At 36.3% G+C, this 14,969-nt stretch overlaps 1 protein-coding gene across 3 annotated transcripts; it reads left to right on the forward strand.

Moving 5' to 3' along the window:
* Positions 1-8,239: 8,239 nt before the first annotated feature.
* On the forward strand, positions 8,240-13,417 carry LOC149533234 (putative glucuronosyltransferase PGSIP8). Of its 3 annotated transcripts, none has more exons than XM_089805059.1 (6): positions 8,240-8,316; positions 9,074-9,536; positions 9,804-10,059; positions 10,228-10,429; positions 12,231-12,378; positions 12,462-13,417. In XM_089805059.1, the coding sequence occupies exons 2-6, from the start codon at positions 9,265-9,267 to the stop codon at positions 13,018-13,020; spliced, it is 1,437 nt and encodes a 478-aa protein (XP_089661185.1). In that variant the 5' UTR covers positions 8,240-8,316; positions 9,074-9,264; the 3' UTR covers positions 13,021-13,417. The 3 variants fall into 3 exon arrangements, with proteins under 3 accessions (XP_089661185.1, XP_089661186.1, XP_089661187.1); XM_089805060.1 differs by lacking the exon at positions 8,240-8,316 and adding an exon at positions 8,325-8,850; XM_089805061.1 differs by lacking the exon at positions 8,240-8,316 and adding an exon at positions 8,498-8,622.
* The last annotated feature ends 1,552 nt before the right edge of the window (positions 13,418-14,969 follow it).

Below are 14,969 nucleotides of genomic sequence, written 5' to 3' on the forward strand. Positions count from 1 at the left end.
TCTTGCTATAAGAGGTGAGAGGAAGGATGAAAGAGAAGATGGAAACATTGATCAGGAAGAAGAGGAAGTTAAGAAAAACTTTTTAGGGTTATTTTCAAGTTTGGAAAAGACCTAAGTTTGAGGTTGCCACATTTTCAAGAAATCTTAACCTAGAGGAATCGATTAATTGGATCAATGAATTTGAAGAATATTTTGAGTATGAGGATATTGAGGATCTTGATAGGGTCAAGTTTGCAAAGGTCAAACTAAAGGGTCACATGAACATTTAGTGACATGAGATTCAATTACAGTGAAATAGAAGAGGGAAAGATAAAATCACCAAATGGGGTTAGATAATAGATAAATTGAAGTGATAATTCATTCTCATGGATTATGAGCTTGATATACTAAAGAAAATGCAAGGGTTGAAGCAAGCAGGAAGATCTGTTCAAGAGTACACAAAAGATCTCTATCGACTTCTCATTAGAACTGACCATGCATAAGTTGACAAAGAGAAAGTTATCCATTATCTTAATGGGTTGAGGCCAAACATTTAAGAGGAATTGAGTTTGAGCCAAATGAATAGTATTGAAGAGGCATACCATTTTATCTAAAGGTTGAGGAAAAGTTGAATAAAAAGTTTGATAACAAGTATAGTAGTAGAGGTAGTAGAGGTCATGGTGGAAGATCTAGCAGATGATCTTATGGAAGTCAAAATGATGATCATAAGAAAAAGGACGAGGATAGCAGTAGAAATCAAAATTAAAGGGAAAACAATAATTTCCATGATCAAAATAATAGAGATCAGAGGGGAAGAGGAAGAATGATATGGTAGAAGTGGTTTTCATGGAACCTATTTTTACTATAGAGAAGAAGGGCACAGGGCATTTGAATGCCTCCAGCATCAAGGAAGGATAGATTAGAGAACTAAAGGCCAGGTTAGAGTTGCACGTGTTGATAAAGATACCAAATACTTGTATTATGAAGATGCTAAAAGAGAAGTCTTAGTTAATAGAAGAGTTCTCGTGAGTAGTGAGGGTGAACCTAATTGAAGGAGGAGCTTGTTTTGCACATGGTGCAAATGTGAAGATAAGTATTATATTGTGATTATTGACAGTGACAGTACTAACAATCTAGCATTAGAAAATATGGTCATGAAGTTAAAGCTCAGGAGGTAGAAACACATGTGTCCACACTGTATAGTCTAGGTGCAAGATGACCACAAGGTCATAGTCAATGAGAAACACCTAGTAAAGTTCAAGATTGGAATCTATTAGGATGAGCTACTTTGTAATATCATACCAATAAAAATATGTCATATGTAGTTGGGTAGCCTATGACGGGTTGACAGACATGGTGTACATGATGGTCATGCAAATACCTACACTCTGACAAAGGATGGAGTGAAACGTAAGTTGAAACTATTGAAGGACAAAGAAGATAAAGATATGTAGTGCTACCATTATATGTTTTGTTGATGAAAAGCAATTCCTAGAGAGTATGAGGTGTGAGCATATGTGTTTTACTTTAATTAAAAATGACGGTAAAGGAGAAGTGGAAGAGGTACCTGTAGAAGCTATAGAACTATTAGAGGAGTTTCTAGATATTGTATCTAACAATGTACCAGATGGATTACCACCAGTAAGGAAGATCAGTCACCAGATGAATTTGATTCCAAGAACCAATTTTCCAAACAAGGAAATACATTGAATGACACCAATAGAAAGTGAAGATTTGAATAAACAACTGCATGTGTTGTTATAGAAGGGGTTGATTCGAGAGAGTTTGAGAACATGTGCTTTATCAACAATATTGACACCGAAGAAGAATGGATAATGGAGGACGTGTATGAATTCTTGAGATGTCAACAAGATCGCAATCAAGTACATATTTTTATTTCCATGAATGGATGATATTATGGACTCTTTGAGTGGAGTTGTGTATTTCACAAAGATAGATCTAAAGAGTGAGTACCATCAGAGTCACATTAGAGAAGGAAATGAGTGGAAGATTGCCTTTAAGACAAGGGAAGGATTATACAAGTGGTTAGTCATGCCTTTTGGGCTAAACTAATGAAGGGTGTTCCCCTTAATACCATAAACCATAAAAAAAACAAAGAAACAACAACAAATGCGAGAACAAAATATGGACTTCTTATTTGCACCGCAAATGTGAAATTATAGAATTCACAAGTACAATATGCTAACCCACATGGGCACCTTCATTACAGTAATTTACAAGACAAGCTGTGAACTATCACCTAGAGTTGTTCTAGACAATGTTTGGGCCTTTCTTAAATAGGCAATTTTATGCCGCCCAAGAAGGTTCTAGACATTGAAACTTAATACCTAGGGTTGACAAACCGTAACAATACATATAGAGTTGACCAAATACATCTTTGACAATTATTTTAGATATTTCAGGTAGCCCAACTTCGGAAGACCATAACTCTTGAACTGTTGCTTTGATTGGCTATTATAACCACTTTTCGAAAACACCAACTCCTAATCTACAACTTTAAAACCATCCAAGTGCCCTTTCGTCAAGTTTCTGAACCTCATCCAGGCACTCTAAGGCCTCCAACAGTGAGCCTGAAGATTTTTCTACAAATTTTTCCATCAAAAATTTGCAATAACTTCTCTGATACTTAAGCTAGAGCAATGAGATTTTTATGGTAGGCTGATAAGTCTAAAATGAATCTTCATATAGAAAATAAGAACATTTCGAGCTTGTATGAAAAACTTATTAAAAATAGCAAGTTCCCATAATAGTAACCACCCTGTCTACTAGTCCTTATTAAAATAGAAAAGACTGAAATGAAAATATTTTTGGGTGATGCGAGATTACTCTTACACATAGGATACTCTTGCATCATAAACAATGCACCGAACACTTTCATGTAGCTCATGAATGAGGTACCGAAGGAATTTCTGGATAATTTTGTCATTGTTTACCTAGATGATATTTTGATCTTTAGTAAGACCTTGGAAGAGAATTTGATGCACATTTATAAGGTGTTTGATAGGTCGAGGGAAGAAAAGTTGCTGATAAATTTGAAGTATAGTTTTGTGAAGGAGTTGGTGTACTTGGGATTTGTAGTTTCACTAGAAGGTCTAAAAATAGACCCTGAGAAAATGAAGGCTATCCTTAAATGGCCTACTTCAAGGAGTGCAACTAAGGTAAGATATTTTCATGGATTGGCTAGTTTTTATAGAAAGTTTATAAGAGGTTTTAGCAATATTTGTGGACCCTTGACTGAAATAATGAGAGGGGATAAGAAAGAATTTAAGGAGTAGTTAAGAGTTTTAACATGTTAAAATAGAAGTTCACAGAGCAACCTGTTTTAGCACTTCTAGATTTTAATAAGGTGTTTCAAGTAGATTGTGATGCTAGTAGTACTGCAATAGGAGCTATTTTGACCCAAGAAGGTAGATCTATTGCTTATTTTAGTGAGAAATTGAATGATGCCCAAATAAAGTATTTTTCTTATGATCAAGATTTTTATGCTATAGTTTAGGCATTGAAGAAGTGGAGACACTATCTTCTTCCTAAGGAGTTTTTTTTGTACACTAATCATCAAGCTTTGCAATATTTGAATAGTCAAGAAAAATTGAATCAAAGGCATTTGAAGTGGGTTGAGTTTTTGCAAAGTTATACATTTGTTTTGAAACACAAGAGTGAGAAGTCTAACAAATTTGCAAATGCTCTTAGTAGAAGACAACTTTTGCTAACAAAGATGCATATTGAGGTGGTTGGGTTCAAGGAAGTCAAGAATTTGTATTCAAAGGATCTTGATTTTGGTAAAGCTAGGAAATCTTGTATAAAACTTGTTACGTATGATAGGAAAAAGTGGTTAGATTTCATAGTCTAGGATGGAATGCTATTCAAAGGAAGTCAGTTGCGCATTCCAAGAATTTCTATGAGAGATAATCTCATCAAGAAGAAACATAGTGGAGGATTAAATGGAAACTTTGGTAGAGATACAACCATTGATTTGGTTGCTGAGAATAATTACTAGTGTCAGTTACAACAAGATGTCAAGAAGTTTGTACAGAGTTACAAAGTATGTTAGATGGCGAAATGAGTAAAGAAAAATATGGGATTGCATCAACCATTACATGTACCTAAGAAGCCATGGGAAGATGTTAGCATGGATTTCATTTTTGGTTTACCAAGGACACAACAAGGACATGCTTTTGCATTTGTGGTGGTTGATAGATTTTAAAAGATGACACATTTCATTCCTAGCAAGAAGACTGGTGATGATATTCATATGGAAAAATTAGTTTTCAAAGAAGTGATGATACTACATGGTATGCCAAGGAGCAATTTTTGATCGAGATACCAAGTTTTTTGGGTATGTCTGGTGTATACTGTGGAATAATTTGAAGACATATTTGAAGTTTAATTCATTGCATCATCCACAGACTAATGAACAAACGAAAGTTGTGAATCAGAGTTTGGGAGATTTGTTGAGATGATTGCTTGGAGACAAACCAAAAGGTTGAGATTTGATTTTACCATAGGCAGAATTTGTATACAATAATTCTATCAATAGGAGTACTGATAAATCATGATTGTAGATTGTATATGAGAGAAGTCCAAGAAATGTTTCAGAATTGAGATAGTTGGACAAAGGAAAAATAAGTAGTAATATATTTGTTTCTGGATTTGATTGTGTAGAGATTTTTACCATCTCTACACAATCAAATCCAGAAACAAATATATTATGCAATGGATTGTGGAAATCTGATCTCTTTAAAAATAAGTAGTGCCGAAGCAAAAGATTTTGCTAAACATTTGAAGAACATCCATGAGGAGGTGAGGAAGTACATTACAAGGATGAATACACAATATAAGGCTAAGGTAGATGTAAAAAGGAGGTATAAGGTATTTTAGATTAGAGATGAAGTCATTGTTCATTTTAGGAAGGAGAAATTTCTAGCCAGTACATATAACAAGATGAAAATGAAGAAGTTTGGACCATGCAAAATACTGAAAAGGTATGATTCTGGAAATGCATATGAAGTAGAGTTTCTAGTTGGACTAAATATTTCACTAGTGTTCAACGTTTCAGATTTGACAAAATATTATGAAGGAGTTGATGGAGATGAAGTTGCAAAAGCATAGTAGAGTATTCCAATGTCTACTTCAGCTGGAAAGGAGACTGAGGAGATATTGGAAAGTCGTTTTGGAAGAAACACAAGGAACATAACCTATGAAGAATATTTGGTCAAATGGAAAGGGAGACTAGTGGAGGATTCATCATGGCTAGCATTTGAGAGTTATCAAGTATTTTGAGTCTTCATTTCTCTCATGCATGCAAGGAATTTTCTTTCATAGATCTAGCTTCTTCCCCATATTAGAGGCCAAGGAGAGGAGTTTGACATTAAGGATGAAGATCTACATTCATCCATCAAGTCCTCTTCTTCTCTCTCTTTCTCGATCCAACATTGTGGTGAATTAAGATATCTATTATTTTTTCTAACATGGCTGGTTTTTGGTTTTCGTGTTGAGTCAAAGCTATTGCATCAACACACTTGATCACATTCTAAGAGACAATTGCATCTACATGATATGATATAGTCCATTTTTTAGATCTAATCTCTTCTACATGATGATGTACTCTTTCCATTGCATATGTTTCATTTCTATGTTAATTCCTAAACAGGGGTTTGACTAAGAAAACCCCTCCCCATAACCTTATTTCCCTTCTTTTCTATGTAGAAACATGTTACAAAGTTGTAGATATGGATTTGGGAGTCCAGAAACATGTTACAGAGTTACGGATAAGGATTTGGGAGTCCCAGACAAAATCGTAGGCCTTCAAAAATTTTATTAGATGTGGAGCTACAAGGACTAGGTTGACTTTTCTGACATTGTCCAAGAGTAGGTTGATCAAGTTCATCTTGTCCTACACTTTTTGGCTGAAAGTTGTGTAGTAGATAGTTATAGGCACCAAAATCCCAAATCTAGAGTGATAATTGATTTTGACATTTTGATAACAGTCAAATTTAGGTATGAAGGTCATTGTTTCCCCTTCTAACTTCACGGTGAGTCCATTCTATCTATTTTTCCCGTGCAATTACTTTCATAGATTAGATTTACATTCCTCATCATTTCTTTAGAAGGAATTCAAAACCTTACATTGTGTAGGTCTTGTGCATTAGCACCCTTATTCTTTGGGTTGAGCTAATTGAATACACTTTGTTGCAAGTTTTGGATTCCAATGTATGTAGGATTTGGGATCTAGCTACTCTTACCATTGATCACCATTTCTTACATTACGCCATTTAAAAAGCATTTGAAAGACTAGATAGTTATAATCTTAGGCCTCAACATTGTATTGTAATCAAAATCAATTGAGAAAGCATATTAGACTATGCTAGTTAGCCTTTATGTTATGCTTATTCTCCTCATCATTTGAATACTTTGCTTTGTGCCATTTCATAATTGTAACTATTGGATATTACTAGTTCCAACTTCCATGGTTTCAACTTAAATGTTTAAGTTAATTGATCATGTCCCACACTCTTTCACTAACTATGATAATTCATGTTATGAAATCATATTATGTTTTGTGATGAATAGATTTTGGAGTGTTGTAAAACCTTTGGTGCCTCACCTTAGGTTAGATTTGTTTGGTGTTTAAATTTCTCCTCCCTTCCTCCTTGCCCCCAAAATAGAAGTGTTGAATTCTAAAATCTTAGAGGCCATTCCGTGAAGCACAATAGGTCGTCCCACTCACAAAACATTCCATTGGAGCTGTCTCTTTAAGTACAAACTTTAGGATCAAGAATTATATTTTTGGAATGTTTGGTGGTCCCATGCTTTGCCAAAAAATAGAGAAAAAACAACCTTCTTGTTAAGAACAATGTCCTTTTTGATGGTGTCTTCAATTATGGATCCTTTCCAAGACAAATCCATATTTGGAGTATCATCCTCAATAACACTAGAGATATTCAAAATTGAAGATATTTCGTCAATATTGATGCAAAACATATTTAAATACTACATGTATTATTTAAACTAAGACTAATTATTTATATTGCTTAATAATTCTTTTTTCAATTGAATATTGATTACAAATATCTTTTCCATATAAACATCGACATTAGATAAATACAAGCTCTTTACAAGAAAATACATAAAAAACAATCATATAGACTAGGGTTCTCTACTTAGAAATCCACTCTTAGTCATAAACTACCTCCATATTAGAAGCCAACTACAAAAGACCAAAAATGATGATTTAAAATTTCATTAAGATGTCCACATGTAGAATATAATTTAGGTCTCCACAATAAAATATACTATTTAAAGCAATTAAACTCAACCCTCAAAATTAATAAATGTTTTAAAAATAAATAAATTGAATTAATGATACTATATTAATATCTCAATATTTTATACCAATCCAATCCATTACCTAGACATCGAGGTATGTAATAATCTATGAAAGAAGAGTTGACATGTTATGTTCGACATATGCAACTCGAATTGATTCCCGTACAGTTAGGAGTACCGTTTGCTCGAGATAACGAGATAAGGAGGTAAAGAGGGAGGATACGCATGTCCAAAACAAAACAAAACTAGAAAAAACAAGTGTCCTCCCCGTCTTCGTCTCCTTTGAACAAAACAATCCTCCACATGATTGATGTTAACTACCAATTAATTGGATTCTATACACCTATTCAATCTATTCTCACATTGCCCACACTTAAGTGTTCTTTAAATCATTTATAAATGAAGTCAAACATCCTTAGATATTTTCCTTGACAATTTCTTAGTCCGCGTCAAAATAAACACTCTTCATTTTTCTTCTTCGCCTATTCAACAACAATAATACCACCATCTAAAGAAACGGTACACGCTATGATACACGCTATGATACAACGATGAGTCTTGCATTCCACGTAGGAATGTCGGCATTATATAAACGCCGACTATTTCCCACTTGAGATAGTGCAAAAACGGGAACGTTAGTCGTCGGAATATTTATGAATAAATGAATAAAGAAACGCACATACGGAGCACAAAGAGGAATATACCACGAGGACGGCGAGGGAGGGGCAGCAAATCGTAGGGGAGATTTTTGGCGGGGACAGGTTCGAATCCCACCACGGCCAGGTGACATTTGGAGTACACAGCTTGCTGACTCGCCGGTGTCGTCTGACCCGTCGCTGAGTCGCTCCAACTACACGGCTCGGATAATATTCCGGCTTCTCAATAAATGGCGGGACGCGTTGAACCGTTCGGTACTCGTGAAGCGAAACGAGTGGGGAGATGAGGGGCGGGAGTCGGAAGGTGGGAACGACTTAATCCATGGCGGAAGAGGTAGCCTTAGCCACATTTGCATTTGCTTTACTTGCTTGACTGCTTCATTCACGCGCCTTGAGATAAAGTAGCGCTTTGCTCTGTGCGCCTTTTATTGGCGGCATTGTTTGCCGAATAAAAGCCAGAGCTTGTTTATTTAAGATTTCTGTCTACTTAAACAACTTTTCTACTAAATTTGTGCAAATATTCTAACTTTATGCCAAGTAGTTCTTGCTGGATATGATTGAGATTGAAGATTTTTGCCCTGAGGCGGTAGGAGCCTGTGCGAGGAATATAAGGGGCCATGGGGTCTTAAATGTTGCCTCGGTAGTCTGTTGACATGTTTCATTCTTGTTCTAGGACGCTGAGGTTTTGTGATAAGTTTGATTCTATTTAGAGGAAGAAAAGTTTGCTTGTCATTGTCTTGGCTTTGTAGAGGTCTCTAAAGATTTTTGTCCTCTTTTGAATGTGTCCATCGATTCGTTTGTTTCCTGAAGATATTGAGAGAAGAAAGTTGGGAGGAGAGTTGAACGCTTTGGTTTTTCCTTCTTTAGGGTACACCGAAAGGGGATATTTTTTGTTTTGCTTTTTCGTAAACTGTAACAATAGTAGCAAGCTGCAGTTTGGCTTTGGCAGCCTTTGTGCTATAACTTTGACAAGTGACCTTTGATAATATTTTATTGCATTTCCCCTAAATTGCTTGCTCTAAAGTTACAGGAAGAGCCCGAGAATTAAACATTAATAATCCCGCTAATTTCGTCGCTTGGCTAAATTTCAGTCTCGGGATTCTTGATTTGAGCGCCGGGCAGATCTTTCGCAGTGAACGGAGGTGGAAAATATTGTGCATTTCGATAGATTGAGGAAATCAGGGTTGCTGACATTTTATTGACAGCGCAGAGATCTGTATGCTTATAAACGGGCTCATCAAATATAGGTTATCTTGCCATTCGGTTTTTTGGACTTTGCAAGATGGATCGGATGTCAGTTCAAAAGGCTAGGTTTGCCTTTTGTACCCTTCTCTTGGCTGGAATCAGCTTCTCTGGTGCGTTCGGAGCTGCCTCGCCTGCAAAACAGAGCTCCAAAAATGCATATGCTACAATGATGTACATGGGAACGCCGAGAGACTATGAGTTTTATGTAGCTATCAGGGTTATGCTTCTATCGTTGATTCACCTTAAAGTGGATGCAGACCTCATCGTTATTGCTTCCATGGATGTTCCGCAGAATTGGATAAGGACCCTGTAAGACCCTCCTCCATCCATTTCTTTATTTGTCAGTTAGATCCATTTCCCTTGCTTTCTGCGAGGCTGGGGGAGTTTGTGCATATCTTGAGCCCAGATTTAGGCCGTAGCAAGGCTTGGAATTCTGGTGATACGGCATTGAAGAGATAGAAAATCTAGTTTTATGAGTATAGTTTTTTGAGCTTTTGTTGGAAATTTGTTTTTTTTCCTCTGGTGTTGCCAATGGCAAATGAAAGGCCAGTCTAATATTTCTTCTTTCTTCTGCAGACATGAAGATGGGGTCATAGTGAAGTCTGTGGATAACATTGAGAATCCTTACAGTTATCGGCAGGGGTTCAACAAGCGATTTACTCTTACATTGAACAAACTATATGCATGGACGCTTGTGGATTATGAACGCGTTGTCATGCTTGATGCAGACAATCTTTTCCTGCAGAATACAGATGAGCTTTTTCAGTGCGGGCAATTTTGTGCTACCTTCATAAACCCCTGTCTTTTCCATACAGGGCTTTTTGTATTGCAGGTATGATATTTAAACCGCTTTTTACCCTTTTTTGTTCTTTTAATTTACTTGCCCAGATTCTCTGAATTTCTCAGAGAATTGATCTATTCAGAAAGTCTTTAATTCATGCCTGGTTGTAGTTCCATGCCTGTGAATTTAGCTCACTGAATTTGGCTTCGTTGTGTGCAGCCTTCTGAAAAGGAGTTCCGTCGCATGCTGCATGAAGTGAGTAGCTTGAGAAGCAATAGAGATGGTGCAGACCAAGGATTTTTGGTTTCATATTTTGACGATCTGCTTGATAGGCCGATGTTTCATCCGCCTGGAAATGGATCAAAACTTGATGGACTTTATCGACTTCCATTGGGATATCAGATGGATGCTTCATATTTCTGTAAGTAAATCTGTTTCTATAATACAGATATGTATTTTGATTTCTTACCCAGGTTTTTCAAGATTTTTAAGAGGATTCGCTTTTCCAGGTTTTCTTTTCAAATATTTTTTAGTAACTTTTCTTTTAAAAGTTCATCTCTTATCCCATATGATAGAGTTTAGCACTGTCCTCCTGTCAGTAACGAGTATGACTGTCTCTCTGATTCAGAAAATTTCAGAGAGAATCAGGGGTTCCCGTATTGCAGATTATCGCTTTAATTTTTTTCTGATAATAGGTGCAGGGGGTTCCTCAAGATTTTTAATGTATTGTGACCTAAGCATATTTTGTACACTTTTATTGTAAATTCTCTGATCTTACTGGAAAATATAGTCGAAAATGCCTTTTCTAGTCAATTTCAGACAATTAACTGCAGAGGAATGACAATAATATTCTCATTTTAGTTAACGATCAAGGACATCCATGCCATTCAATCCAAAGTACATATTAAATAATCATCAAGCGATTAACCAGTATAGGTCATAGCATATCAACTGAAGAAAACCAATTAAGAAAAGCTTCGGGTAGGGCTCCCAAATTTTTCAAATGTATATTTCCAAATTATTTGCAAGTAGAACTGGTTTAGTTTAGTATGAGCCAGTTGTGCCTTCGAAGTGTTAATGAAAGTCGCTGAAGAATGCTTCTTCTGCTCTGTACATATTTCACCTCACCACTCAGCAGAGTGTGTTGCTATCAAATTTCTGCCAGTATCGTATAAGCCTGCAGAGCTCTCAAGCATCATTAATTTTGTTCAGCCAACTAAATCTATTAATCAGGATGAGCTCTTAACTGTATGTTCTCAAAGGCTACTTTTATATCTACCAGATTTTTCATTTGCTTGAACAATAGCAAATGTAGAGACCCATTTTTTAACACCCCAGGAACATTCCTTATCAAGCCACATATTTTTGTCACTTTGTATGTTTTCAGTTGGGATGGCCAATTTTGCAGCAGCCTGCCTAAATTATGTTGCATGCCTGTTCTTGTCGATATTGTTCTTTACTGGTATATTCTGATCTCAATAAAGTTAATTGCATAAATTAGATTGAATGTGCGGATACTCTATAGATTATGCCATTAGTTTGTCATATTGCCAATGTTTAGCACTTCTGAAATTCAGGCTCGTTTTAGTTGGCTAAAAAGTTAAAATTTTACTTAATGTAGTTTCCAAATCTGGCTAGTTTGAATGTTTGGATATGCTGGGTTTTTCCGATTGAGTCTAGATGTTTCAGTTACTACAAAAGATTACCAGTTTTTAATCAAAATTTCAGATTTTCAAAGTTTGTGGACTCTCAATGAATTTAAGCTCTCTAATGTCGTAGCTGTATGTTTTTTGCCAACTAGGGAGTGATTTATATCAACAATTATAATTTATTGTTAATTACAAGGTTGTATCCTATTTCATATCACGACTTCTTTCTTTTGGGTTGATATTTTCCAATGTTGGATAAAACTTTCATAGATCAGTAAAATGATACTTTTTGCTCATGCTTTCAGTAAGGACTGTAGAAGTAATTTAATACGCATAGTGAATGTAATTTTTATGTTTCTGGATTTGACTGTTTTTTAGCATCAACATTTTGAATCACATTTTTTATTCTCTCATCCTAATAAGGATCGCAGAGTGTGATCTGAAATGTTGATGCTAAAAAACATACTCAATCAAATCCAGAAACAAAAAATTTACATTTCTAATGGATTGTGGAAATCTGATAAGATTAAGCATAGTGAATTCAAACATGACGGTATTTGTTCTGTTTTGTAGACTTGAAGTTGAAATGGCGTGTACCTTGTGGACCAAATAGTGTTATCACTTTTCCTAGCGCGCCTTGGTTGAAGCCATGGTATTGGTGGTCATGGCCTGTCCTGCCTCTAGGCCTTTCTTGGCATGAGCAGAGGTTTCAAACGATAGGGTAAGGAAGCTTGGCTACCAAACGAAGTCAACGATCTCTTTGTTTAATTGAGTGTGCACTTATCTAACATGAGTACTGTGCAGGTATGGTGCAGAGATGCCTTTGATTCTCCTGGAGTCACTCTTTTACATGGTCACCATGGCTGTGTCTATAATTGCTTTCAAGGGTTTTCATCCCTCTTTGTCGAAGCTTTGCCACATGAAACCTGAACAGGGTTTCCTACTGTACCCAAATTTTCTTAAGCTACTGGTTCTCACTTGTATGGTGGGAAGTCATCTACTACCTTTTTTCCTTGTTCCGAGAACAGTTCATCCTCTAATGGGCTGGGGGCTTTACTTATTAGGCTCCATGTCTTTTGGGGTTGTTCTGAAAAATGCATTCTTACTTCCAGCTTTGCCACTTTTTACCCCTTGGTTAGGTATATTTGGGTCACTCCTTGCCATGGCTTTTCCATTCTACTCTAATGGTATAGTAAGAGCATTGTCTGTAGGAGCATATGCATTTTTTGCAGCTCCATTTGCATGGTGGGCTCTTACGAAAGTAATGTCATCTTTGGACACATTAGTTGAACGCGAAGCATTGAGAGTGTGGGGAGCCCCATCAAAATCTGAAACACAGTCTTTGCTGATGAAAGTTTGTTAGAGCCTCGTCAATATCTGAACCGCTTTGCTGATGAAAATTTATTAAAACTAGCTGTTATATCTACAATTGGGGATCATCAACGAGTGTTCCAATTTACTGTTCAGCAACCCAAATCTCAGTTCATAAACCTGTTTGGGGTCACTTTAATTCGAACAGAGCAAGCAATTAATTTCAAATAACAGAACTGAAATTCATCAAAGATGCATGTTTGTACAGCACCTCAAACAAAAGAAGCCATTGTTCTCCATTTTTTTGGATTTTTCCCATGTGGCAGATTGGGACTGATCAAGGGCCTTGTATTTTGTGCTGACTTATGGTACTGTCACATGTGGAGGGCAATTCCTGGATGGAGTCCATTACATAACAAGAGTGTACAAGTAAAATCTCTAATTTTTCACATTCTTTGGTCCGGTTGCAAAAACTTTCCTTGTGAGTAATTCGATTCATTCATTGGAAGACAATGCAAGTTTTTAATCAACAGAATGCCTTTTTAAGTTTATTTGTTTTAAAGAAGTGATTGCTAGCTTAGAGTAGAATGGATAATTTCAGACCTAATACAGACTTCAGATATCATACTAACCTGACTTATTTCACTATTGAGCGAGGGTTCGGTTTTGACAATCAGCAATTGGCGAGAAACATATAATTTGAAAAGATTTTTAGTTGTAAATTCACTCCAAAGCAATTCTATTATTACCACCACAGCTCATAATCTAGGAAAACATGCGTTAGAGAATGACTTCTGTGAACTTTTGAGCAGCTAGCTATTCCAAGATATCAAATCAAGTCATTGTTAAGTAGTAATTTAATCTTAAAGTCCCATAGGGGTTTGCTAAATAAATGTGAGTTTACGGTCTGATTTTTTTAGGAATAGGAATATCATAAAGCTGGTGGTTCAATAGTAGTAATGCAGTTGAGTGCAAAAATTGGAGATTGGAGTCTTAGACATTGTTTGCTGTATTTTGTGGGCAGATTGTGTTTCAATCTTTTGCATCAACGTTCTGGATCACACTGTGATCCATCATCAGGATGAAAGAGCTAAAGGAAACACATTCTATAATCCACTCTATAATTTTTTCCTTTAGCTGTTTCATCCTGATGATGGATTGAGTGATGCAAAAAATTGAAACACAGTCTGCCCAGAAAATACAGCAAATAATTCTTATAGATTGTAGAAAACTACTATCTACAGTCTAGACATTTTGAAAAGCTGATGGTCTAATGATTTTTTTTTCGAAATGAAAATATAATACATTTTCTTTATTTTTGACACTAATTCAAAATATTAGCTAATAAAAAAGGGCACAGAAAATTATAAATGGTATGCCAAGCCTAATTTCATCCCCTCGAATGTGCAGTTCTGAGGGTTAGGAGCTGACGATTTTATTGGACCTCTTACTCTAAAAATAGATCCTAGAGCCCCCATGAGACCCACAAAAGAATTAAGTAAAAATTCAATTTCATAAAGGTCGTTAAAGAGTTATTTAATGAGAAACTCCCTTTTTTAAATTTATGAATAGCTCCTTTCTATTAATAAAATAATATACTTGTTACATATATTCACAAAAAAGAGGATGAAGGATACAAAATCACCCTACAAAAGTTCACACGACAAAAGCTGGAAACAACTATTCACCAAAAAAACATATAAGCATTTCCCTCAGATTGCAAGAGCAGTGCCAATCGAGGGTGGGGGGGGGGGAATGTTGGTTGGTGGTGCCGCTCACCTTCTCCGCCTCACTATGATTTTGGCTGGTCTGCAATTCATGTGGCTCCTCCTCTTGTTGCTCCTTTGGTCTCTGGTGGCTCCAAGTGGTGATGATGGCTGGATTGTTCCTCATCCACCTACCAATCCCAAGGAGCATCATTACGATAAGGGGGGGGGGGGGGGGGGCGAGGGAACGTTGGTTGGTGGTGCCGCTGAGCTTCTCCGCCTCACTATGGTTTTG

This window comes from Cupressus sempervirens, chromosome 10, assembly GCF_028749045.1.
Source record: "Cupressus sempervirens isolate cs-2001-9-10 chromosome 10, ASM2874904v1, whole genome shotgun sequence".
In the NCBI taxonomy this organism is placed as follows: domain Eukaryota; kingdom Viridiplantae; phylum Streptophyta; class Pinopsida; order Cupressales; family Cupressaceae; genus Cupressus; species Cupressus sempervirens.

Excerpts from the sequence above, each read along its gene's own strand:
- LOC149533234 (XM_089805059.1), top strand. The coding sequence starts at position 9,265 with ATGGATCGGATGTCAGTTCAAAAGGCTAGGTTTGCCTTTTGTACCCTT. Across the intron at positions 10,430-12,230 it reads GATGGATGCTTCATATTTCT|ACTTGAAGTTGAAATGGCGT; the intron begins GTAAGTAAATCT and ends TCTGTTTTGTAG. Across the intron at positions 12,379-12,461 it reads CAGAGGTTTCAAACGATAGG|GTATGGTGCAGAGATGCCTT; the intron begins GTAAGGAAGCTT and ends AGTACTGTGCAG.